At 41.3% G+C, this 26,654-nt stretch overlaps 1 protein-coding gene across 14 annotated transcripts in view; it reads right to left on the reverse strand.

The window, feature by feature from the left end:
- Positions 1 to 26,654, reverse strand: part of eps15l1a (epidermal growth factor receptor pathway substrate 15-like 1a) — a 390,058-nt gene that overhangs the window by 242,346 nt on the left and 121,058 nt on the right. For 9 of the 14 annotated variants that reach the window (XR_006316095.1, XM_043720769.1, XM_043720768.1 and 6 more), the window contains exons 4-9: positions 23,968 to 24,015; positions 23,786 to 23,881; positions 21,425 to 21,490; positions 19,068 to 19,193; positions 9,016 to 9,075; positions 4,385 to 4,435 (exon numbers count right to left, since the gene is read on the reverse strand). Coding sequence is in view for 13 of the 14 variants with exons in the window: in XM_043720769.1 (XP_043576704.1) it covers positions 4,385 to 4,435; positions 9,016 to 9,075; positions 19,068 to 19,193; positions 21,425 to 21,490; positions 23,786 to 23,881; positions 23,968 to 24,015 (447 nt within the window). In the remaining variant the exon portion in view is untranslated. The remainder of the gene's footprint in view (positions 1 to 4,384; positions 4,436 to 9,015; positions 9,076 to 19,067; positions 19,194 to 21,424; positions 21,491 to 23,785; positions 23,882 to 23,967; positions 24,016 to 26,654) is intronic. The other 5 variants (XM_043720773.1, XM_043720772.1, XM_043720771.1 and 2 more) reach the window with 2 other exon arrangements.

Here is a 26,654-nt window from a genome sequence, read left to right on the forward strand (position 1 = left end):
TATGAGTGACAGAGAAGTCCCCAATTTCCACTATTTAAAGAAAAAATATCAATTTATTCTTTAACTCTAAAAGTGTGGACATTAAACAACAACTACTTACAACTATAAGCCTCCTTTCTCTTAAAAGTTTGTTATCTACCTCCAACTCTATAACAATATACTGTTCCAAAAAGAAAGCCCTATTAAAATTACATTAACTTAATTTCAAAACCAGCCAGTGGCTGTCGTTGGTGTCTTTCTTCCTTCAGCTGAAGATCTCCCTGGGTCACCTTCAGTCTTTTGTTATACAGATGTTTCATACTATCAAAGGTACCTTTGATAGTGAGTGTTTTGCTGGCAATTACTCTGACAATGGTAGTTGGTTGCACTCTCTGGCTAACTCTCAAAACACCTCTTTCTTTATACCCCTAACATTGGATTGTCTCATCGGTTCAAGGTTGCCAAAACAATAAATTTAAATTCAATTGGGTTTTAGTATCCTGGGAAATAATTTAAACTGATTGGTTGAATGAAAATGGTTGCTATGTTGACAAACTCAGGTATTTGTTTCACAGCCAAATGTTACATATTTTCAATTTTCCAGTACATTCCGAGACTGCTATTCAATCACATGACAGTTGCCTGCAAAACAGCTTTCACTCTCTCTTAAAGGTACAGTTAACACCTTCAACTTCATAACACTTTTTCTCCAATTATATCAAATATGGGTAAAGGCCTTGCTCTGGAAGGACCATGTAACCGTCAGCATACAAACGCTATTCCATAATAAGAACCTACTTTCAAGCATTGTCCATTCCGCAAAATGATGTTTTGGACTTGGAACATTCAGACCATCATGGATAGCCCCAACAGTGACAAACGTGAACATCACACTGCAATTGTCACTCCAGAATTTCAGCACTATGACACTGATATCTTTGCTTAAAGTGATACACGATGGGCAAAAAACAGCCAGCTCAAAGAACTAAGGTGTAGATGTGTCTTGATCTGAAACATTAAACAATCTTAACTCAGCCTTTTTCTGCCCCAAGACAGCAGTGTCAACAGAAGGATTGTTGCAAAAACCTTAATGTTGCTAGACTCCAGATTCCTATAAAGAAAGATCTACTGAAACAGTGAATGACTGTCAACTTGGTAACAATCAATAAACAGAAACCACAGGACATCCACAGTGCTTAGTCTGCTGTCAAATCCATTGTAAACTGTTCTTATGAGATGTGTGCAAAACCAGCATTGAACCATTTAGTGATTTCAAGGCCCACAACGCGGACTGAAAGGAAGTCACCTTTGAGCCTTGAGGACAACCTAAGAAGAAATAGTCCAATATTGATCTTCGCAACCTGCCATAGGTGGAACAGGTGGTCTTGGTACTAGACCAGAGCTAGCACAGGTTGAACAATTGCCTGTTCATCCTGTAGAGAAGCTCCACTCCAGTGGGAAGCTTCATCGATATGCAATTCCAAAACTGTGCCTGACCCCAATGTATTAGAGAAGCTGGTGAGAATCGTGGCATGTCGAGGACGGTGACAAATTTCTGCAGTCATCTAAATATGGGGAGAATGCTCCATTATCTTTCTCAGTTGAAAGCCTTTGGGAGGTTGAAGGAGGCCATGTCTAAAGGTGCACTGCTCCTTCTCTGCCTTTCTGGATGTGTCTTGCTGTTAAGATCATGTCCACTTCTTCTTGATGGATGGAATCTGTATGGAGACTCCGGTAGAAGCGCTTAGCTACTGAGGGAAAGCAACTGAAGGGGATCCTTACAATGACTTTACCTGTGGTAAGCCCATCTGTTGTTAACATAGTAGGTCACATCTCCATTTTGAAGATCATCATAATTAGGGGAGGAGATGGCATACGTTATTGTTACTAGACTGTTAATCCAGAGATCCAGATAAAACTCTGGACACCCGGGTTTGAATCCAGCCATGGCAGATGATAGAATTTGAATTCAATAAAAAAATCTGGAATTAAGAGTCTAATAGTGACCACAGATCCACTGCAAATTATCAGGAAAAACCCACCTGGTTCACTAATATCCTTTAGGGAAGGAAACTGCCATCCTTAGCTGGTCTGGTCTTTATGCAACTCTTAACCGCTCTCTGGGCAATTAGGGATGGGCAATAAATGCTGGTGACACTCTCACTCTGTGAATGAATTAAAACAAAAATTCTGGCATCTCTGAGATCTGCTGGCATGCTTTCCTTCTTCCAGTTCATGTGTTTCTGCATGGGTATTTCTTTGCTTTATTTTAGTGGGGACTATTGTCACTGGACTGTTAATCCAGAGATTCAGGTAATGTTCTGGACGCCTGGGTTCAAATCCAGCCATGGCAGATGGTGGAATTTGAATTGTACTGTATTATGATAACAAATACACAACAAGGGTCATGGTTAGAAGGAGGGATGGGGTCAGGGAGAAGAAAAAGGGAAGAGTGGTCAGGAGGGACCATTACACTCATAAGTCATAGAACATAATGAAGGAAATAAGAGTTTGTGTCTTTGGTGACACCAACTCTTACTGGAGTTGGAGTGTACTATTTACACTCTGATGTAGCAGCAGACTATTTTATTTTGAAAGGACAGGGGCTGCTGTGGCAAGATGGAATCTTGACTTGGGCCCTGCTCAATACTGGATTCTGGAAACCAAAGATGGGTGAGAGTGCAATTTTCCAAATGTGACATGTTTCATCTTCAAGCAAATAACATCTGATTTACAAAAACTGTCAACACTGATCTCTGTGATAATTATAGATAACTATTAGAGATTACAGACACTATTTTGAATAATTTAACTTAGTAAGATGAAGGCGGAGTGAGTTACGAAGTACACTACTGGAAATTTGGTTCAAAATGGAAATTGGTGCAAAGGTGAACAGAGATACTTTAACTAACATTTACTGCATGTAGTAAATTCTCCAAAGTGGGAAGGATAAACACATGGATTGAGAAGCCAACCAACTGCACAGTAACATGCCAAACCAGTGCATGCAAAGAAAGATGCTTACTGCTGAGTAGGATTTGTGAATGTTTCTAGATTTTTAAAGTAAAATTAAGGACTTTAATCTGTGTTTTGGTTTTCAATGTTTCTCTTCTCTCTTTTGACTTTTTTTATTGTTAAAAATGAAATGTAATTATAGTGAACTAATGAGCTGGGAATGTCAATTAATTAACTTATAAGTTAAATCAAATACAATAGTGATGGTAGGACAGGTGATGTAACACATGGAAGTTGCTGGATACCAATGTGATCTGGAGCGAACACATCTGCGGTAAGTGTTTACAACTCAAGGAACTTCAAAGCTGAGGAACTAGAGTTTGAGGTGCAGACATTGTGCCACATCTGGGAAGGGGAAGGTTACCTGGACGCTGTACTCCAGTGGGCAGTCACACCCCTTAGACTAGGTAATTCATTAGGTTTGTGATCAAGGATAGGGAATGTAACTGCAGGGGCAGGTATGACAACCTAAGGGATTAAAATTAAGAAGCCTCAGCATCTACAACTGTCCAACAGTTATGATATTCTTGCAGCTGGGAGAATAAGAGTGGGGACTGCATTGAGAATAAGCAAATTGGCCACATCACCTTAGTACAGAGAGCCATTCAAGTGGGGAAAGGAAAGAAGAATATAGTTGTGACTGGGGATGGCTCAGTTTGGGGGAATAGAAACTATTCTCTGCAGCCCTGAGTGCACATTCTGAAGGCTGTGCTGCCTTAAGGATGAGGGAGGGGAGACAGCCAGTCGTCAACATCCAATTTGGTACCAACAATATTGGTAGAACTAGAAAGGAGGTTTTGCTGAAAGATTTTGAGCAGTTAGGCACTAAATTAGAAAAAAAGAATTTCCAAGATAATAATCTTTGGACTACTACCTGAGCCAGGACAAATACACAGGGTTAATAAAGTGAAGGTAAATGCATGGCTCAAAGATTGAATTGATACAATGAGTTTCAGTTTATGGGCGCTAGAACTAGTACTAGAGTAGAAGGGTTTTCTGGTGAGGTGGGCATCTTTTCGAACCAAACAGGGGGCCAATATCCTGCTGAATCCTGGTTTAGACCAATTAGTTTGAGGTGGGAGGGGGTTGGGAGAGGCTTACAAAGCAAGAGATTATAGCAAAGTTACAGGGCAGCTGTTTGGATAACAACATCCAGAATGGGAAAGGAAGGGACAGTGTACACAAACATAGATTATCAGCGGTAAATAGGGTCAACAAAGGGAAATAATGATAAAAATACTACATTAATGGCTCTTTACTTGAATACACAGTATTCAGAATAAAATAAATGAATCAACAGGACAATACAGGTTAATGAATGTGATCTTACAGCCATTACAGAGACATAGTTATAAGCTAGAAACTAAATATTCAGGAGTATGTGACTTACTGAGAGGGCAGACGAGAAGAAAAGGGTGGTGGGGTAGCATTGTTGGTTTAACTAGGATAAAAATAAATAATCTTGGATGAGAAGACATAGAATCCCTGTGAGTGGAAGTAACAAATAAAAAGGGAAAGAAGATACCGGTAGCAGTCATCTATAGACTCTCTAACAGTAGCTAATCAATGGAACACTGAATAAATCAGGAGATAATGGGGGCATGTAACTAGGGCAGTAAAATTAATCATGGTGATTTTAATGGTCATGTAGCTTGGGATAGTTAGTTTGGAATTTCTTCTCTCAGAAGGGAGTGAACCTGTGGAATTCTTTACTATACAGGGCTGGTCATTAAGTATATTCAAGGCTGAGATAGGCAGATTCCTAATCACTAAGGGAATCAAGGGTCATCGGGAAAAGACAGCAAAGTGGAGTTGAGGGTTATCAGATCAGCCACCTTTTCACTGATTTGCAGACTGGACTCAATAGGCTGAATAATCTACTTCTAATCCAAATCTTACGGTTACTCAACTAATTATTTCAACATTTTTTCTTCCTTAGTTCACCACTTTTCAGTCCACAAACATGACCCAAGCTTCCAGTCACCTGTCATTTTCTTTCTGCACCTTGTTTGTGTGCATACTGTCTGTCCTTAGTCTCATATAGTGTTCCAAACAAGATCAAGGAACAACACCTCATTTTTCCGTTAGGCACCTTATAGTTTCAAGACTGAGTTCAACAATTTCAGGCCATAATCACTGCTCCATTTCTTTCCTTTCCTTTGCAAGTTTTGGTTTTAGTCTTTTTTTCTCTTGTTTCTGCTTTAGGTTGGTAGCTGTTCATCATTCTGCCATTTACACCTCCTAACATAGAACAGTACAGCACAGGCATGAGCCCTTCAACCCATGATGTTGTTTAGGGTGTAGGTTTGCTCGCTGAGCTGTAGATTTGCTATCCAGACGTTTCATTACCTGGCGAGGTAACATCATCAGTGGCGACCTCCAAGTGAAGCAAAGCTGTTGTCTCCTGCTTTCTGTTCATAAATAGAAAGCAGGAGACAAAAGCTTCGCTTCACTTGGAGGTCGCCACTGATGATGTTACCTAGCCAGGTAATGAAACGTCTGGATATCAAAGCTACAGATCAGCGAGCAAATCTACACCCTAAACCTCAACCCGAGTTACAAACCTTGCCATGATGTATGAAACATGATGCCAAATTAAACTAATCCTTTCTGCCTGCCCTTGGTCCATATCCTTCCATCCTTCACGTGCTTATCAAAAAGTCCTTCAAAAGTCCCTATGTATCTGCCTCCATCACCACCCCAAAGCCTTCCAGACTCCTACCACTCTTGGTGTAAAAACAACTTTCTCCTCACATCTCACTTTCCCCCTCTCACTTTTAATTCATGCCCCTTAGTATTAGATAACCCAACTCTGGAAAAAAGATTCTTACCGTCAACCCCATCGATACTTCTCATGATTTTATAAATTTCTATCAAGTCCCCCTCATGCTCCGCCATTCCAGACAAAACAACCTGAGTTTTTCAAGCCTGTTCTTAAAGCTTATACCCTCTAATCCCGGCAGCATCCTGGTAAACCTCTCTGAAAAGCCCCCACATCCTTCCTGTAATAAGAACACAGAACTGAATGCAATACTCCAAGTATGTCCTAACCAAAGACTTAGAAAGGTGCAACTTGACATTCTGAGTCTTGTACTTAATTCCCCAACTAATAAAGGAAAGCATGCTATATGCTTTCTTTACACCCAATTTGCATGGCACACGTTCAAGGAGCAATGGCCTTGAACCTCAAGATCCATCTGGACATCAATGTTGTTTAGGGTCCTGCTATTAATTGTATGCTTTTACTTAACATTTGATCTCCCGAAGTACAGCACCTCACACTTGCCTGGATTAAACTCCACCTGCCATTCCTCTGCCCATATCTGCAACTGATCTGTATTCTGCTGTATACTTTGACAATCTTCTACGTATCCTCAACTCCACCGATTTTTGTGTGAAAAACTTACTAATCCACCCCTACATTTTCATCCAAGCCATTTATATTTATCTCAAATAGCAGAGGTCCCAGTGTAGATCCCTGTGAAACACCACTAATCATGGACCTCCAGCCAGAAAAAAATCCTTCCACGACCACCCTTTGCCTTCTAAGGGCAAGCCAATTCTCAATCCACGAGGCCAAGTCACCATGGATCCTGTACTCACAGCGCTAGGGACCCGGGTTCAATTCCCGCTTCAGGCAACTGTCTGTGTGGAGTTTGCACATTCTCCCCGTGTCTGCGTGGGTTTCCTCCGGGTGCTCCGGTTTCCTCCCACAGTCCAAAAACATGCAGGTTAGGCGAATTGGCCATGTTAAATTGCCCGTAGTGTTAGGTGCAGGGGTAAATGTAAGGGAATGGGTCAGGGTGGGTTGCTCTTCAGAGGGTCGGTGTGGACTTGTTGGGCCAAAGGGCCTGTTTCCAAACTGTAAGCAATCTAATCTAATTAATCTAATCTTAATCTTCTGGATGAACCTACCATAGAACCTAGAACATAGAAGAATACAGCGCAGTACAGGCCCTTTGGCCCTCGATGTTGCGCCGATCCAAGCCCACCTAACCTACACTAGCCCACTATCCTCTATATGCCTATCCAATGCCCGCTTAAATGCCCATAATGAGGGAGAGTCCACCACTGCTACTGGCAGGGCATTCCATGAACTCACGACTCGCTGAGTAAAGAACCTACCCCTAACATCTGTCCTATACCTACCAAACCTCCTCTGCACCCGTTCCAGTGCCTCCACATCCTTCCTATAGTATGGCGACCAAAACTGCACACAATATTCCAGATGTGGCCGCACCAGAGTTTTATACAACTGCATCATGACCTCAGGACTCCGGAACTCAATTCCTCTACCAATAAAAGCCAGTACGCCATATGCCTTCCTCACCGCACTATTTACCTGGGTGGCAACTTTCAGAGATCTGTGTACATGGACACCAAGATCCCTCTGCTCATCCACACTACCAAGTATCCGACCATTAGCCCAGTACCCCATCTTTTTGTTATTCTTCCCCAAGTGAATCACCTCGCACTTAGCTACATTGAATTCCATTTGCCACCTTTCTGCCCGGCTCTGCAGCTTCTCTATATCCTGCTGTAACCTGCCACATCCTTCCTCATTGTCAACAACTCCTCCGACTTTCGTATCTTCCGCAAACTTGCTCACCCAACCTTCTAACTCCTCTTCCAGGTCATTTATAAAAATGACAAACAGCAATGGTCCCAAAACAGATCCTTGCGGAACACTGCTAGTAATGGCACTCCAAGATGAACCTTTACTACTACCCTCTGTCTTCTTCCAGCCAGCCAATTCCTAATCCAAACCTCCAACTCACCCTCAATGCCATACCTCCGTATTTTTTGAAGTAGCCTACCATGGGGAACATTGTCAAAACCCTCATCAACTACCTTTGTCACCTCCTCAAAAAATTCAATCAAGTTAGTAACACATGACCTGTGCGCACAAAGCTATGTTGACGGTCCCTAATTAGGTCATGCTTTCCCAAATGCATATAAAACCTAACCCTAAGAATTCTCCCCAATAGCTTCCAAACCATTGATGTGACACTCACCGGTCTATAGAGTCCTGGTTCCTATAGTTTTAGTTCTCTAGGCATACATTTTATTTCTTTACTCATGACATTGCCACTCTCCTTGGCTCTGCAATACAAGCCCTTATCATTTAATCCCTCCTGTTTTTCACCCTATCACAGGCTTTCCTTTGAGATCTTTTCCTAACCTACCCCCACTTTGACTTGATTGAAAACTACACCATTTCTGGTTTTCACCTGCTCTGGTGAAAGACCACTGAAACAGCATTTCTTTCCTACAGACACCGCCTGACCTATTGTGTATTTTTAGAATTCCCTGTTTTTATTTTTATTTCCAGAATCAACAGTATCATATTATTTCATTAGGCAACTAATGTGGGCTAGCCAGTAACCCCGTATCCCATAATGGATACATTTTCGCTATCTCAAGTTCGAGGAACTTGGATCTGAACACAGGTTTAAGCATCAATCTCCAGGTGTGCCTGCAACACCCAAAACATAATCCTACCCTCTTCTTTATCACTAAAGGTCATCTAATGGCTCAGATGTAACCTCTGGGATTTTATCTCTACCACAAATCACTTACCAGATGGCAAAAGGTTGGTGCACAGATTGATAGGCTTATAAATTGCGAAGCAGTGAAGGACATATGATCAGACAGTTTACTGATATTTCTTATCCTCCTCAGGAAAATGTGGAAAACATAGGATAGAGAAAGAGAGAGATAGGGAAGGCAGCGAAGATAAGAGGGAGCAAGTCAGCAAGAGTCAGCAAGAAAGAGAGAGATACAAAGTGAGAGCAAGCGAGCAAGAAATACAGGGCAAGCAAAAGAGAGCAAGTGTGTGACTATCTAAATGAAGGAGAAAAGCACATCAAAAAATGCAGTGCATTCATTTGTATGAGCAAATTTTAATCAGATTGTTCATTTGTAGCAACTACCAAAATTCAGGTTATTGACTTTTAAAGGCCCAGTTCAATCAGAGATATTCTGCTTTCACCACGCAACCAAAGGTAAGACAAGACTTACCACAGCAAACTCATCTCTATCCAGGTGGCCATCCTTATCAACATCACTCAGATCCCAAACCTAATGGGAAAAAAAATTGAAATCAAGAAATCAAACTGTCTTAGCTAGAAGAGGGCAGAGGTGAAATTTATCAGAGTCACAACAGATGTACACAACCAAAATACCATCTGTGTTCCATCTTGATAAAGGTGTTCAATCAAGCTTGGGCATTTCATGAATTTCTCTTCGTAAACAGCACTTCCTCTTCAGTATTAAATTCAATTACAGTGCCAGTCCAAAATTGTACTGAGCTGTAGCTTAAGAATGATACCCTTGCATTTTGGAAGTCTGTTATTTGATTGCCCACATTAAATGGGCAAATAAACATTATATAAAATTACTAAAGTCATACAACATTAACATAATAAGCCAACATTACAAATACCCTCAGGAAGTTTTCCAGGACAAGCATGTCCCTTTTTACACTCTGGCTCATCATTTTGGCAAGTTGCAGAACACAATGAAAGCTGAATAATATAGAGCTCAGGTCCCAAATCAACTTCAGACTTTTATCATGTAAAATAGCTAACTGAATGGGCAAGTTTATTGCTTTTCTCGAGTATTATTGGAATTGTTTATATATTAATACCAATAACATTGGTCACTCAAAGAAGAATTTGAGCAAAAGTAAGATGGCTGTTCAAAGCTCAAGAACATTTTATTGTATAGATTATTTGGCTTCTCATTGTGCTTCATTCCAAATTGAGGGTGATACTTTCCCATTCGTGGACTTATAATCAGGTAATTCAGCAAACCATAACAGGTATTTCAAAATTACGCTGAACAGAACTGAGACGATACACTCGATCTTTAAATTTATCAATACAGCAGATCGCCTCGTACCCGCAGGGGATACATTCCAGGACCTACTGTGGAATCCCAAAGCCGCGGAGCAGAGTGAACCCATTCACTTCAATGAGAAACATACCTTCCCAAGTGCCTCCTGGTCCCTCTGTTCCCCATATGTTTGGGGCGCGGTAATTCGCAAGTAACTGAAACTGCGGAAACAATTCTGCAGATACAGGGGTCGGCCTGTAGTTATTAACTTAAATATATCTGCAGTGTTACCTTTTTGATCTGCTGCTCTTCTCAAGATGATTTAGAGGACTGTAATTTAACATCAGAACATGTTGAGGACTGATTGAGGTATTTTCAATGGCTGTATCTGGACTCTAACCCACACTGGAGAGGTACAACACATGTTGCAAATATTGCCAGCAAGACTATTCCCATTTTTCCATTCACCAGCAGGAGGTTTATTTGGAACTAAAGATCTATTCATCCTACTGGAATTTCAGACTCTCTTATTTTATTTCCGTCAACCAGCTTCCAAGTTCTGACTGTTTGACCAGTGCCTCAGAGTTGTGCAGTCAAACATATATACACATAAATCTCTTTAATTTGCTTGGATGCAGTAAAATATTTAGGGTTTCCACAATTACAGAGGTTAAAACTTTGAGAATTCTAACAACAATAGCAGTTTGTAACCTAATGCTTCTCTTGTTTGAGAAAACAATTTGATAGGTGGTAAGGCTCAAAGATTGATATGGGTGAAGGTGGAAGCTGTTTTACATTTCACATCAATTTGAGTAAGTCATAAATCAATTTTATGCAGAGGCAGCATGGGATGTTTCTAGTGAAAATTAAAGATTAATGATCAAGCATTTGTTTCTGCTGTTTGCTTATTATATATTAACTCAACCTTGGATATCTACCTTTTGGGTGCAAATGCAACAGTGCTAGGCTAATGAGACTAGGAGAGGATTAAAACATTACTGCAGTGTGGTTTTAAATTCATCCATGGGACATGAGAGTTGCAGGCTGTCCACCATTTACTGCTCATCCCCAACTGCCCTCTAAAAGGTGGTGATGAGCTGCTTTCTTTAAGTGCTGTAGTTCACGTGCTGTCGGTAGACCCAAAATGCCCTTAAGCAAGAGAATACCAGAATTTTGTCCAGGAACAATGAAGGAACAGTGATATGTTTCCAAGTCAGGATGATGGTTGCCTGGAGGGGAATTTACATCGGTGGTGAAACCAGCCAATGTTTTGTCCTGGATAATATTAAGCTTCTTAAATGTTCTTAGTGTTGCACATATCCAGATAAGTGAAGAGTAATCCATTGCGATCCTGGCCTGCCCTTGTAGATGGGGGACAGGCTTAAGGGAGTCAGGAGGTGAGTTAATCGCCACAGTATTTCCGGCCTCTGACCTGCTCTTGGAGCTACTGTGCTTATGTGGTGAGTGCAGTTGAAGTTCTGTTCAATGGCATCCCCAGGATGTTGATAGTGTGGGATTCAGGGATGGTAACCCTCAGTATGTTCCTGGTATGCCCTCCTAAATTCTCAACTGAATCAGGGTTGATTCCCTGGCTTGATGGCAATGGTTGGGTTGGGGTTATTGCCAGGCTATGAGGTTGCAGATTGTGCTAGAATACAATTCTGGTCCTACTAATGACCCACAGCACCTCATGGATGTCCAGTCTTGACTTGCTAGATCTTTATGAAGTCTGTCCCATTTAGTATGTTGATACTGCCACACATGATAGAGGGTGTTCTCAATATGAAATCTGAACATTAAAATACCCTACCCAGAATACATTCTTGCTCTTGCCATGTGCAGTGCTTCCTCTAAGTGCTGTTCAACATGGAGGAGTACTAATTTATCAAGTGAGGGAGGACAGCGCTTGGTAATCAGGAGGAGGTTTCCTTGTTCATGTTTAACCTGAAGCCTTGAAACTTAACGCAGTCCAGAGTTAATGTGGGCGACTCCCAAGACAACTCTCTCCCTATTGTGTTGCCATCTCTGCTGGTTTTGTCCTACTGGTGGGACAGTTCACATCCAGAGATGTTGATGGTGGTGTCTGGAGCATTGTCTGTCAGCTAATGAGTGTGACTGGGCCAGACTGTGATTGACTAGTCTTTGATTAGAGACAAAAAAAACTGCAGATGTTGGAATCCAAGATAGACAAGCAGGAGGCTGGAAGAACACAGCAAGCCAGGCAGCATTAGAAGGTGGAGAAGTCAACATTTTGGGTGTAATCCTTCTTCAGGAGTGGGTTGGGTGTAAGGGGAGCTCCAGATAAAGTGAGGAGGGGAGGATTTTAGGTGGAGAGAGAGAGACGGAGTGGTGAGGTGGGGATAGGTGAGCAAGGAAGAAGGTAAGGCCTGGTTGGTTGATGGGAGCAATATATCTGGTTGGCAGCTGGAAGGAAGGGTTGGTCAGAGGAATGGAAAGGAGAGGGAGGGGCTAGAAAGGGAGTCGGGAGATGGGAAGGGGGGCTATTTGAAATTGGAGAAACCAATGTTGAGACTTTGGACTGTAGGCTGCCGAGGCAGAAGATGAGGTGTTGTTCGTCCATCTTGCAGTCTGATTCGCTGTGGCAATGGAGAAGGCCAAGGATGGACATATCGCAAAGGGAGTGGGAAGGAGAATTAAAATGTGTGGTGACTGGGAGGTCAGGTTGGCCCCTGCAGAGATGCTGGCTGAAATGTGCCCTGAGTGTATGTTTTGTCTCCCCAATGTACAGAAGACCACATCAGGAGCACTGGATGCAATAAACAAGGTTGGAGGAGAGGGAGGTGAACCGCTGTTTCACCTGGAAGGACTGTTTGGCGGCCTGGATGGAGGTGAGAGGGGTGGTGTGCTGGCAGAATTTTCATCTTTTACAGGTGCAAAGGAAGGTACTGGGGGATGAGGGAAGTGACGCGAATGAAGAATTAATTCATTGCTTTGTGCACGGGAACATAGAGCAAAGAAAATTACAGCACAGGAACAGGTCCTTTGACCCTCTAAGCCTGCATCAATCCAGATCCTCTACCTAAACCTGTCACTTATTTTTCAAGGATCTGTATCCATCTGTTCACTGCCCATTCATGTATCTGTCTAGATACATTTTAAATGACGCTATCGTGCCCGCCTCTACCACCTCTGCTGACAACATGTTCCAGGTATCCACCACCCTCTGCGTAAAGATCTACCCATGCATATTTCCCTTAAACCTTTCCCCTCTCACCTTGAACTCATGACACCTAGTATTTGAGACTCTCACCCTGGGAAAAAGCTGCTTGCTATCCACCCTGTCTCAACCTCTCATGATTTTGTAGACCTCAATCAGGTACCCCCTCAACCTCAGTCTTTCTAACGAAAATAATCCTAATCTACTCAACCTCACAAATTCTTTGATGAAGTAACCAGGAAGGTTGATGACGGAAGGGCAGGAGACGTGGTCTCTATGGATCTCAGTAAGGCCTTTGATAAGCTTCTACATGTTAGGCTGCTCTGGAAGGTTAGATCGCATGGAATCCAGGGGGAGCTGGCAAATTGATGGTAGGAAGCAGAAGGTAATAGTGGAAGGATGCTTGTCGGACTGGAGGCATGTGACCAGTGTTGTACCTTAGAGGTCAGTGCTGTTTGTTATCTATATCAACAATTTGGATGAGAATGTACAAGGCATGATTTGTAAGTTTGTAGATGACAATAGGCGGTATCATGGACAGTGAGGAAGGTTGTCAGAAATTGCAGCAGCACCTTGATCAGCTGGAGAAGTGGGCTGAGAAATGGCAAATGGAGTTTAATATGGGTAAGTGTGAGGTCTTGCATTTTGGAAAGTCAAATCAAGGTACAAGTTTCATGGTGAATGACCAGGCCTTAAGGGATATAGTGGAACAGAGGGATCTTGGAATTCAGGTGCACAGTTCTCTGAAAGTGGAATCACAGGTAAACAGGGCAGTGATGGCGGCTTTCATCAGGCAGGGTGATGAGTATAGAAGTTGGGAAGTTATATTGCAGTTCTACAACACGTTGGTGAGGCCACATTTGGAGTATTGTGTACAATTTTGGTCACCTTGTTTTAAGAAGGATATTACTAAACCGGAAAGAGTTCAGAAGAAATTTACAAGGATGTTGCCAGGGCTCAATGGTCTGAGTTATAGGGCATGTAGAACATGTTAGGACTTTTGTCTTTCAAGCATAGGAGCCTGAGGGGTAGCTTATAGAAGTGTATAAGATCATGAAAAGCATGCATAGGGTGAATGCACTCAGTCCTTTTCCCAGGGTCAGAGAATCAAAGACTAGAGGACATCAGTTTAAGATTAGAGGGGAAAGCATAAAAGGGAACCTGAGGGGCAACATTTTTATACAGAGGGTGGTACACATATGGAATAAGCTGCCAGCAGAAGTGGTTAAGGCAGGTACATTAACATTTAAAAGGCATTTGGACAAATACATGGATTGGAAAGGGTTAGAAAGACATGTGCCAAGTGCAGGGAAACAGAGTTAGTGTGGATGGACATTTTGCTAGGCATGGACCAGTTTGGGCTGAAAGACTGGTCTCCATGCTGTAGAACTCTATGACTTTATGACACGAGTGAACGTGCACATATTGAGCACAAGAGGAAGTGATTCAGTGTAATACCCCAAGCGGCATTAACACTGGACTCCCTCGGCGCAATTATGTTCTTATGTATTTTTAAAAGGCTGCAAATTGAAGATTTAGGAAGTCACAATATATGGGATGGAAAAGTAGTCTGATACCATCTCAGAAAATATGGGATTATAAAGCTACAGAAACTGGAAACAGTGAAAGTAAAATATTCAATGTCTACAAAATTAGGTCCACACTTGGAACAAACTTATTTCAAGCATGTTGAGCATTTAAAAATCAAATAAACTGTTTTATTGAACAAGAAGTCAGTTATAATGAAAAAAACTACTAAATTCTACAATTCGTAAGGATTAGAACATAGAACATTACAGCCCAGTACAGGCCCTTCGGCCTTCGATGTTGCGCCGACCTGTGAAACCAATATGAAGTCCAAATAACCTACACTATTCCATTTTTGTCCATATAGCTATCCAATGACTATTTAAATGTCCTTAAAGTTGGTGAGTCTACCTACTGTTGCAGGCAGTGCGTTCCAGGCCCTGACTACTCTCAGGGTAAAAAAAATACTTCTGACATCTGTCCTATATCTATCACCCGTCAATTTAAAGCTATGTCTTCTTGTGCTAGCCATCACCACCTGAGGAAAATCTCTCACTGTCTACCCTACCTAACCCTCTGATTATCTCCTATGCCTCAACCTTCTTCTCTCCAATGAAAACAGTCTCAAGTCTCTCAGCCTTTCATCGTAAGGCCTTTCATCGTAAGACCTTCCCTCCGTACCAGGCAACATCCTAGTAAATCTCCCCTGAACCCTTTCCAATGATTCAAATTCCTTCCTATAATGCGGTGACCAGAACTGTACGCAATACTCCAAATGTGGCTGCACCAGAGTTTTGTACAGCTGCAGCATGACCTCATGGTTCTGAAATTCAATCCCTCTATTAATAAAAGCTAACACACTGTATGCCTTCTTAACAACACTATCAACCTGGGTGGCAACTTTCAAGGATCTATGCACATGGACACCGAGATCTCTCTTCTCATCTACACTACCAAGAATTATACCATTAACCCAGTACTCTGCATTTCTGTTACTGCTTTCAAAGTGAATCACCTCACACTTTTCCGCATTAAAGTCCAGCCCAGCTCTGCAGCTTATCTATGTCTCTCTATAACCTACAACATCCTTCAGCACTATCCACAACTCCACCGACCTCAGTGTCATCTGCAAGTTTACTAACCCATACTTCTACTCCCGCATCCAGGTCATTTATAAAAATGAAAAACAACAGTGGCCCCAAAACAGATCCTTGCGATACATCACTAGTAACTGAACTCCAAGATGAACATTTCCCATCAACCACCGCCCTCTGTCTTCTTTCAGCAAGCCAAGTTCTGATCCAAACCACTAAATCATCCTCAATCCCATGCCTCCGTACTTTGTGCAATAGCTTACCGTGGGGAACCTTATCAAACGCCTTACTGAAATCCATATACACATCAATCGTTCACCCTCATCCACCTATCTCGTTACCTTCCCAAAGAACTCAATGAGGTTTGAGAGGCACAGCCTACCCTTAACAAAACTGTGTTGATTATCCCTAATCAACTTATTCTTTTCTAAATGATTATAAATCCTATCTCTTAATAACCTTTTCCAACACTTTACCCACAACCAAAGTAAGGCTGACGGGTCTATAATTTCCAGGGTTGTCTCTACTCCTCTTCTTGAACAAGGGAACAATATTTGCTATTCTTCAGTCTTCTGGCACTATTCCTGTAGACAATGACGACGTAAAGATCAAAGCCAAAGCCTTGGCAATCTCTTCCCTGGCTTCCCAGAGAATCCTAGGATAAACCCCATCCAGCCCAGGGGACTTATCTATTTTTACACTTTCCAGAATTGCTAATACCTCCTCCTTGTGAACCTCAATCCCATCTAGTCTGGTAGCCTGTATCTCAGTATTTGCCTCGCCAACATTGTCTTTTTAGTGTGAATACTGATGAAACATATTCATTTAGCGCTTCTTCGACCTACTTGGACTCCACACACAACTTACCACTACTGTCCTTGATTGGCCTTAATCTTACTCAAGTCATTCTTTTATTCCTGATATACTTATAGAAAGCCTTAAGGTTTTCTCGATCCTATCCGCCAACGACTTCTCACGTTCCCCTCCTGGCTCTTCTTAGCTCTCTCATTAATCTTTCCCGGCTAAATTGTAACTCTCAACTGCCCTAACTGAGCCTTCATGTCTCATCCTTACATAAGCCTTCTTCTTCCTCTTGACAAGAGAATCAACTTCTTTATTAAACCACAGCTCCCACACTCAACAACTTCCTCCCCGCCTAACAGCTATATACTTATCATAGACCCACAGTAGCTGTTCCTTGAATAAACTCCACATTTCAATTGTGCCCATTCTCTGCAGTTTCCTTCCCCATTCTATGCATCCTAAATCTTGCCTAACTGCATTGCAATTGCCTTTCCCCCAGCTATAACTCTTGTCCTGCTGTATATACTATCCCTTTCCATTACTAAAGTAAACATAACCGAATTGTGGTCAATATCACCAAGTGCTCACCTCCCTCCAAATCTAACTCTTGGCTGGGTTCATTATCCAATACCAGATCTAATGTGGCCTTGCCCCTAGTTGGCCTCTCTACATACTGTGTCAGGCAACCTTTCTGCACACATTAGATGGGTCCGTTTTTGTCCAAAGTATTCTAATTATAGTATTCGCAGTCAATATTTGGAAAGTTAAAGTTCCCCATAATAACTACCCTGTTGTTATCACTCCAATCCAGAATCATCTTTGCTATTCTTTCCTCTACATCTCTGGAACTATTCGGAGACCACACACACACACGCACCATCCTCAACACCCTCACCACCACTTTCCCCCCATGCATCCCCCCCACCAACCACCTTCTCTATTCTTACTGAAACATCTAAATCTTGGAACCTGCAATAACCAATCTCTGAAATGGGCACAACATTGAAATACCAGTTACCAACCCATGCTGCAAGTTCACGCACTTTATTCCGGATGCTCCTGGCATTGAAGTAGACACACTTGCCGGTGCCCTCATGCAACCTTGAAACCCTATTTCGGACCTCCCTACTCTCAACCTCTTGTATACTCGAACTACAAGATTCTCATCCCTCTGCTGCATTAGTTTAAACACACCCGGAGGGCATTAGCAAACCCCCCCCCCCCCCAACGTATTGATGCCGCCTTGGTTCAGGTAAAGACCATCCTGTTTGCAGAGGTCGAACCAACCCCAGAAAATGCCCCAATTATCCAGGAATCCAAAACACTCCCTCCTGCACCATCCCTGTAGCCACTTGTTCAGCTCCTCTCTCTCTCTCCACGTTCCTCGCCTCGCTAGTACGTGGCACAGGTAACAAACCGGAGATAACAACACTATCCTAGCTCCAAGATTTGACCCTAGCTCCCTGAACATCTGCCTTACATTCCCAACTCTTTTCCTACCTATGTTGTTAGTGCCTATCTGGATCACGACTTGAGGCCCCTCCCCTTCCCCTTCCCCTTCAGAATTCCAAAAACACTGTCAGAGACATCACGAACCCTGGCACACACCAACCATGAGTCTCGTTCCCACAGAACCTCGTATTTGTCCCCCTAACTATGGAGTCTCCCATGACTAATACTCTGCTCCTCTTCCTCTTTCCCTTCTGAGCAACAGGGACAGACTCTATACCAGGGACCTGTGGCCCATTGCTTACCCCTGGTAAGTCATCTCCCTCAACAGTATCCAAAACAGTATGCTTGTTTTTGAGGGGAACGGCCACAGGGGATCCCTACACTGCCTGCCTGTTCTCTTTCCCCTGACGGGAACCCATCTACCTTCTTCTTGTACCTGAGGTGTGACTACCTCCTTGTAACTCCTCTCAATAACCACCCCCCGAATGATTCAAAGTTCATCCAGCTCCAGCTCCAATTCCCTAATGAGGTTTGTGATGAGCTGGAGTTGGGTATACTTCCCCCAGCAGCATCAGCAGGAACACTAGTGGTGACCATTACCTCCCACATTCTGCAGGAGGAACATTCAACTGCGCTAACCTCCATTCCCACTATTCTAAAGTCCCAAAGAGACTACTGAAAACATCAAAAAAACTAGTCCACTTACCAATTGAGTGCACAGGACCTTGAGGTGGACAACTTTCTATTCTAAAGATACATTACAAATTAGAATTTATATTCCTCCAAAGTTTATCCTTTCCTGATTAATCAAAATTCTTTTTATGGACTGAATTTAACATTTTCCCATAAGTATCTGTAGCATTCCTTTCAGCAAGATTTCAAAACAAGTCTGAAGACAGCACTGAATAAAGAAGTGCAGAACTATTTTCACTGGTCACGGATAAAGTGCTGAACATAGAATTGGATGACAGCTGTTTGTTTTAAATCCTCCTCTGTTGTTGCATGCAGATCAACAAGGTTTGTTTCATCAACCTGCCCTAGTTTAAATCATTGGCTTCTACCTTCGAACAAAAAATGAAATGAACTAAAATTGCATTACACTCAAGTTTTGATTTAACAATTGAAACCTCAAGACAAGTTTTGGATTAAATTAACTACGTGCTTAGATGTAACATGCTTACCCTTCCCAAGACATCCAGCGGTAGGTTTGAATTTATCAACACAGGTTTGACCTTATCACCCGAGAGGAGACCATTTACTGGAGTCAAACTTTCAAAAATTCCATCAAATTTGGCTCTCTCTTCAGGCTGTGGGAAGGATACAAGATGGGTTAAAATTTTCTATTACCAACATGCTGAAAATGCAGTGATGCTGGTCTTAAAGGCTACCTAGATAAACATGCTTTCATTAGTCTTGAAATTTCTGGTCTGTTCCAATTACCATAATTACTTTTCATGTGGTCAGTCCATTCATTTATTGTGTTAGACATTTTTGAACCTCTGTTTTCACACATCTTTGATAGTTGTTTTACATTTCTGTCAGGATCTCCAATACCTTTGGCACCAATTACTATCCGTGACCTCTCACAAAGTGAAGTTCTTATCTATATCACTTTCTCTCCACATGCCTAATGCCACATCAATACCCCATTCTGATTATCTTTTAACCATGATGCTTTTGATTCCACCCTAAATTCAATAATCTTCTTAGCACAAGCCCACTACATAGAACATTTCTTTCTCTCATACAACAATGGTTAAAATAATTGAGTGACATTTTGAGACAACAAAAAAAAATTAAAATCTGATTTCTTTCAATGTTTGATTTGCTTCAAGTCAGTTCTGCCTTATATAGATAATCTAGCAGTCGATGATTGATCATTTACTTTCTATCTATGCCCACCCTCTTCAATCTGGCATAACCTAATAGATACAACTAAAAAAAAAACAGAAGCAGGAATAGACCATTAGGTGCCATAATCCTAATCCACTATTCATTAAGAGATGCCAACAGCAATGTCAAGCAACTTCCAAAATGTCCAAGAGGTTCCAAGCTGCTCTTTAGATTGTGAACTTCAATTTCCTGTCTGCCCACCAGAATTGTCATCTTTTTTTTTCAGAAACCTTTCTTCATTATTATTGACACTAAATATCTATCAAGTTTTGATCATTTACACAAAGTGTTGCCACCTCAAAGAAGAACTATAAAAACTCACAGGACAATCACAATTTTCAGTCCTCCTTTACCATCCATCATCTGCTAAGTACCCACCTTTAACACATTAACACATCAGGAATACACAACATTGGCATCTACCTAACAATAAGGTAAGTTGCCCAGGTGAATCTTGTACACAAAAATCAGGACAAATCTAACCCAGCCAATGAATGCCCTAACAGTCTATTCTCAATCATTAGGAAAGCAAATGAAGAGGATATCAACAGTGCTATCAAGCAGCACTTGCTTAGCAATAACTTGCTCACTGGATTCCACTAGAGCCACTCAGCTTCTGACCTCTATACAGCCTTGATTCCAACATGGACAAAAAAGTTGAGAGGGACTATCCTTCACATCATGTCACATTTGACCAAGTCTGGCATCAAAAAGCCCTAGCAAAACTAGAGTCAATGGGAATCAGGTAAAACTCTCTGCTGGTTAGTGTTATACCTGGCACAAAAGAACATCATTATGGCTGCCGGAAGAGAGGTTGAGTAGATTAGGATTATTTTCATTAGAAAGATGAAAGTTGAGGGAGGAACCTGATTGAGGTCTACAAAATCATGAGATGTACAGACAGGGTGGATAGCAAGAAGCTTTTTCCTAGAGTGGGGGACTCAATTACTAAGGGTCACAAGTTCAAGGTGAGAGAAGAAACGTTTAAAGGAGAAATGCGTGGAAAGTTCTTTACATAGAGGGGTATCTGGAACGCGCTGTCAGCGGAAGTAGTAAAGGCAGGCACAATAGCATCATTTAAGATGTATCTGGATAGACACATGAATGAGCAGGGAGCAGAGCGATACTGATCTTTAGAAAAGAGGCGACATGTTTAGATAGAGTATCTGGATCAGCGCAGGCTTGAAGGGCCGAAGGGCCTGTTACTGCGCTGTGATTTTCTTTGTTCTTTTTGTAAAGTCAATGTAAAACTTAGAATAAAACTTCTTTGAACCCCTCCAACTTTAGAAGACCATTATGGATTGCATTATTCCAACCTTGCTCCAGTAATCCTTTGTCGAGAGTGTGATGCTGGAAAAGCACAGCAAGTCAGGCAGCATCCGAGGAGCAGGGGAATCAACGTTTCGTGCATAAGCCCTTTATCAGTAATCCTTTGTAGCTTTCATGTTAATTTAGTACAAAATCACAGCACTTCTCAATGATTAGACTACTCTCACTAGATTGAAGGTGAGCCTACACAAATAAAACGTTCATGCGGAACTCACAGCAGGGACTCGCAATGCAATCAAACTAAGCTCAACTCAAACAGTTATCCAAGATGAAAACTAACCCAATTTGATTGTATGAAATTGGTTGTCTGACTCACCCTTACAGCCCACTGCGTGTCTGAGGAGGGAGGAGGTGCTATCAGTGAGGGACTACTGCTGTCATGCTGCCAAAAGATAAAAAACAATCCATTAGTAAAAAAACTACGTAAAAGTTCTACATAGTGAAGACTTGGAATAAGCCATACCTGCATTTATTTACCAGCCATGAAATAAGAACTGAAAAATGTAGGGTATCTGAAACACTTACTTTCAGTGAGGAAACAAAGTTTACCTATCTAAGACAAGTTTCCTGGGACAGTATTAAATTACTTCAGACCTACAATGGACAACAACTCACAATAAATGGAAATATCTAATAATAATGTCTGATTCTCCAGGACTACACAACTTGAATAAATACCTTAACTTTTGCTGTCAGAGCAAACAGCACTATGTACTTCAAGTCAAGCAACCAAACCATATAGCACTAGTACACACTGCAACTGATCCTCCTTAAGTACAGAGCACCAGTGTAAGTACACACCAGGGCCAATTCTCCCAGAATACAACACTAACAAACACCAGGAAAGAACCTCCAGAATAACAATGCAGTCGTACAAACTACAAATGAAACTTACATTAGCACATGCAACCAAACCATTATAAAACACTGACTTCAGCTAAGTATTGTGTTTAATTCAGGAGCCTAAATTTACTAAGAACTTAGCAAGGCCACGACAAAAGTACTAGAGATGAGGAATTTCAACTATGTGGAGAAATTAGGGCTATTCTGCTCCTATCATGGGAGACTGAAAGGAAACTTGAAAGCAGTATTCAAATCAATGCACACACTGATAGATATTATAAGAAGAAATTGTTTTCAATCACAGAAGCATCAGTAACCAGACAATAAGTTAAGGTCAATTGACAAAAGAACTAGAGACAACGTGAGGAAAACATTTTTTTAAGTAGCAAATTGTTATGATTTGTAATGCATGGCCAGAGTGAATTGGAAACAGATTCAATAATTTTCAAAAGGGAACTGGATAAATATTTGAAAGGAGAAAATGTTCACAGCAATGGGGAAAGAGCAGAAGAGTACAACTAATTTGATAGATTTCTTCAAGAACAGTACATGCATGATGGATCTCTTGACCTCCTTCTGCATTGTTTCATTCCCATTTTATAACTGATTCACACTCCTTACCCAACCAACAAGACACAACTATAGGTCATTCTGGTATAACACGACAGCTGTGTTCCTCTGCAACCTCACGCTACGGAAAACCGCTATGGAAAATCATACTGCAGAAGATCGCTAATAGAAAATCACTATACCTGTTCAGTAGAAAGTTTGCATTATCCAAACAACATCCAAAATTCGCCAAACGCGTTATAGCCAATTTGCACTGACAAAATGTGCCTTATAGCAGAACGACCCATAATCTCTTCTAACACACAGCACAGAAAAGAATGAAAACAAGGGAAAGAACAAATAAACTTGCATTTATTAAATGCTTCACAAAATGACAGGATGAACGAAAGCACTTCATTGCCAGTGTGCTACTTTTGAATATAGTCAAATAAATAATGGAGGAAATACAGGAACTAATTTGTGTGCCACACGTAAATGAGAAAATGACTAGAAAATCTGCATTTGTGATAATGGTTGAGGCAAAAATGTTATCTAAGACAACAGAGGACTGCCCTTCTCTTCATAAGATAGAAGATGCCATCACCCTATGATTATCTGAAAATGATAATGGTGCTTCAGTTTAATGTTGTGGCAACATGTATGGTACATCCAACAATGTTGCATTCTCTCAGTAATGCACTGGAGCATCATTTTGAGCAATCATGGAGTGGGTTTAAATACTAACTTGTAAAGTGTTACCTCTGAACCAAGCCTTAAAGCACCACACTGATGCCGCTATACGATATAGCACCAGTATACATCACTACCAATCCTAAAGTGGAAAACAGTTCTTGTACAGTGATCTTTCACACAAGTAACAGTCACCCAACTGTGACAGAATTGCAGCCTTTTACCACTGTACCTTGAACCATTGCTGAACCTCATGGAATATGTACTGAATAGGAGACTCGATACTAGGTATTTGAAAAAGTGTTTGATCATGACAGCAACATCAATAGATATTCAGTCATAAGCTTGACAACAAGCAGTTTCACTTGGCTAGTTTAGGAAAATGGAAGAATGTGTTTGCAAATAGCATGCCCAATTACATTTCCTGCTGAAAAACAATACAAGAGAAATCATGCAAATTTATGTTGAAAATACAGCTGTGTTAATTGAAGTTAGTAAGTGTAAATTAACAATTCAGAATTCTACTGCACACCTTTAATGTCATATCAGTCAGAATACACTGATTTAGAATTTGTTTAGAGGTTTAGACACTTACAAATTTGGGTGGTGGCAATGTCACATTTAGACTGCTCAGGCTAACATCATGGCCATTCTGTGCACACGCTACCAGGCGTAAAGCCACATAAAAGCCCTAAAATGTAAACAAAGGGTTAAGTATGAGAGGAATTAGTGAATAATCATTGGAGCAGAATCAATGACAAAGCATGACTCTCATACCTGTTTATCTAGGTAGCCCTTGCCTTCAGGGTCTGCCAAATCCCAAATCTGCAGAGACAAATGAAGGGTCACATAAGCACTGTAGCCAAAGGGATCTGTCCCACTCCTGACAAACTCAAGAACAGAGACAGGAATTATCAGGCACTGTTTTCTTCCATGTTGTATTCCAGAAACAGACTTAAATACACCTCATCCTCATCATGACACCAATTCATAGTAAGTTAAACGGCCTTGAAGGCTATAAAACTGTTAAAGGTGGAAATAATCGCGACAAATTTATACTAAAATATTTGATATTGCTAACTTCAGCTCAATGAGATCAAAACACTGCACTTCGATTGGTAGTGATTTGGATCTTGGCAACATCAGCGCAGCAAAAAAATAAATTAGGATACGGCTAGATGTATTTTATGTAAATAAAATCAAATACTGGTCTGGAGCAATATCATGTCATTTCTACAAATATTAGTACCCAGACACTTTCACACTTGCACTTCCACATATGTAGCATTTGAGAATCTCAGTCTGGACTGCAATCAGATAACAATTGGTTATAGAGCAGGAATTCTGTCATGGCAGCAGCAATGGTCCAATTGTCTATCAACATGTTTAGTAAAGTCTTACAGGTGATACTAAAGGATAGATTGTAGTTATATTGAACTATAAACAGGAATGAGTTAATATCATTAGAAGAAATAGACAGAAGTAGCTAATTCGAATAAAATTGTGTAAGTCATAGAGGTCATAGAATCCCTACAATGCAGAAACAGGCCATTTGGCCCAAAGACTCCATACCTACCCTCTGAAGTAACCCACACAGATCACCCTTACCTTCAGCCCTGACTAATGCACTATGGGCAATTTAGCATGGCCCATTCACCTGACCTGCACGTCTTTGGATTGTGGGAAGAAACCAGAGCACCTGGAGGAAACCTAAACTAATGTCGGAAGAATGGACATTAGTTTTAGCTACCTATGCTGTTGATTCCTGAAAGGTCCACTAGACAACAGCCACACCCTTCCCACCAAACTCTCATTCCTTTCACATGAAGCTCTTATGCATAACAAAGACAAAAAGTGCAAGAGAAACTCAGCAGGTGTGGCAGCATCTGTAGAGAGAAAGCAGAATCAACATTTCAGGTCCAGTGTTTTGTGTTTTTTGTCCTCATGTTTTGTGCACATATTGTTGGGTAACTCCAGCTGCCCGTTCAGGCATCAAAGAGCATGAGTGACACAGTCATCGATTTTTACTTCCATTCGACAGAATTTTTGGGTGCTGAAAAAAAATGTCCAGGGTGAACAGAGTTACAGAAGAGATTACACGCTGGAGTCACATTAGGAAATTTAAATTTGTTTTTATTTTTGCTGGAAGAGGTGCTTTGTTACTGATATTCAAACCGAAATAATTACAGGTATCTGTGGGGAGGTATCAATCATCCAGCTTCATGATTCATATTAATAGTTTAGATAGCTTTCAGTTTTCAGAATTAAGTGTGGATAACTAGAAACGTACCCATAAAGCACCCTAATGCATATGCAAATCAAAGATGTTTGGGTTGATTGCAGCTACAATTTAACCTATATTCAAATTAAAAGTTAAAAAAAAATCACACAACACCCAGGCTATAGACCAATAGGTTTATTTTTAACTTCATCCAATCACAAAGCAACACCATCCATGCTCTCAAAACCAATCATAACATCATCAAACCAGCACAAGGTTCTGCACAATTAAAAGTAGCACCTCAGAAAAAAACTTAGATAATGGATGATCTAACTCCAAGCATGTAAAAGAACCAGAAGGTTCTCCAAAGATTTAAATTATGCACTTTGTTCCCAGATTGAGAGCTTGAAAACTATTAGAAAACATGGGTGTTGTTTGACAGATCCAGCAAGCTTTGATTTTTAAATTATTTATGCAATCAAATAGCAGTTTTGAAGATAACATACGGGAAGTCCTTACTTAAAGTTGTTGCTACTCTCCCAAAAAGCATAACTTTTAAGTAAAACAATTTTATGTAAAGCATCATTTACCAAAGGAATCAATGCTGTATCACGAAAATGGATGATTAAGGCAGAATTATAGAAACCCAATTTTCTGCAACATCCAACTTGGGCTAATAAGTTACGCATAATATTTGCGCCACATCTTACACAAAATAGAATCTAAATATCTACCCTTGACTTTCCACAGCATTACATTATTGAATCCCGCACTATCAACATCATGGGAACTATCATTGACCAGAAACAGAACTGGATCAGTGGTGCTGGAAGAGCACAGCAATTCAGGCAGCATCCGAAGACAGGCAAAATCGACGTTTCGGGCAAAAGCCCTTCATCAGGAATAAAGGCAGAGAGCCTGAAGCGTGGAGAGATAAGCTAGAGGAGGGTGGGGGTGGGGAGAGAGTGGCATAGAGTACAATAGGTCAGTGGGGAAGGAGATGAAGGTGATAGGTCAGGGAGGAGAGGGTGGAGTGGATAGGTGGAAAAGGAGCTGGGCAGGTCGGACAAGTCCGGACAGGTCAGGGGAGCGAGTTGCTGGAGGTTAGAAGCTAGGATGAGGTGGGGGAAGGGGAAATGAGGAAACTGTTGAAATCCACATTGATGCCCTGGGGTTGAAGTGTTCCAAGGCGGAAGATGAGGCGTTCTTCCTCCAGGCGTCTGGTGGTGAGGGAACGGCGGTG

This window comes from Chiloscyllium plagiosum, chromosome 31 (assembly GCF_004010195.1).
Source record: "Chiloscyllium plagiosum isolate BGI_BamShark_2017 chromosome 31, ASM401019v2, whole genome shotgun sequence".
Taxonomy (NCBI): Eukaryota; Metazoa; Chordata; class Chondrichthyes; order Orectolobiformes; family Hemiscylliidae; genus Chiloscyllium; species Chiloscyllium plagiosum.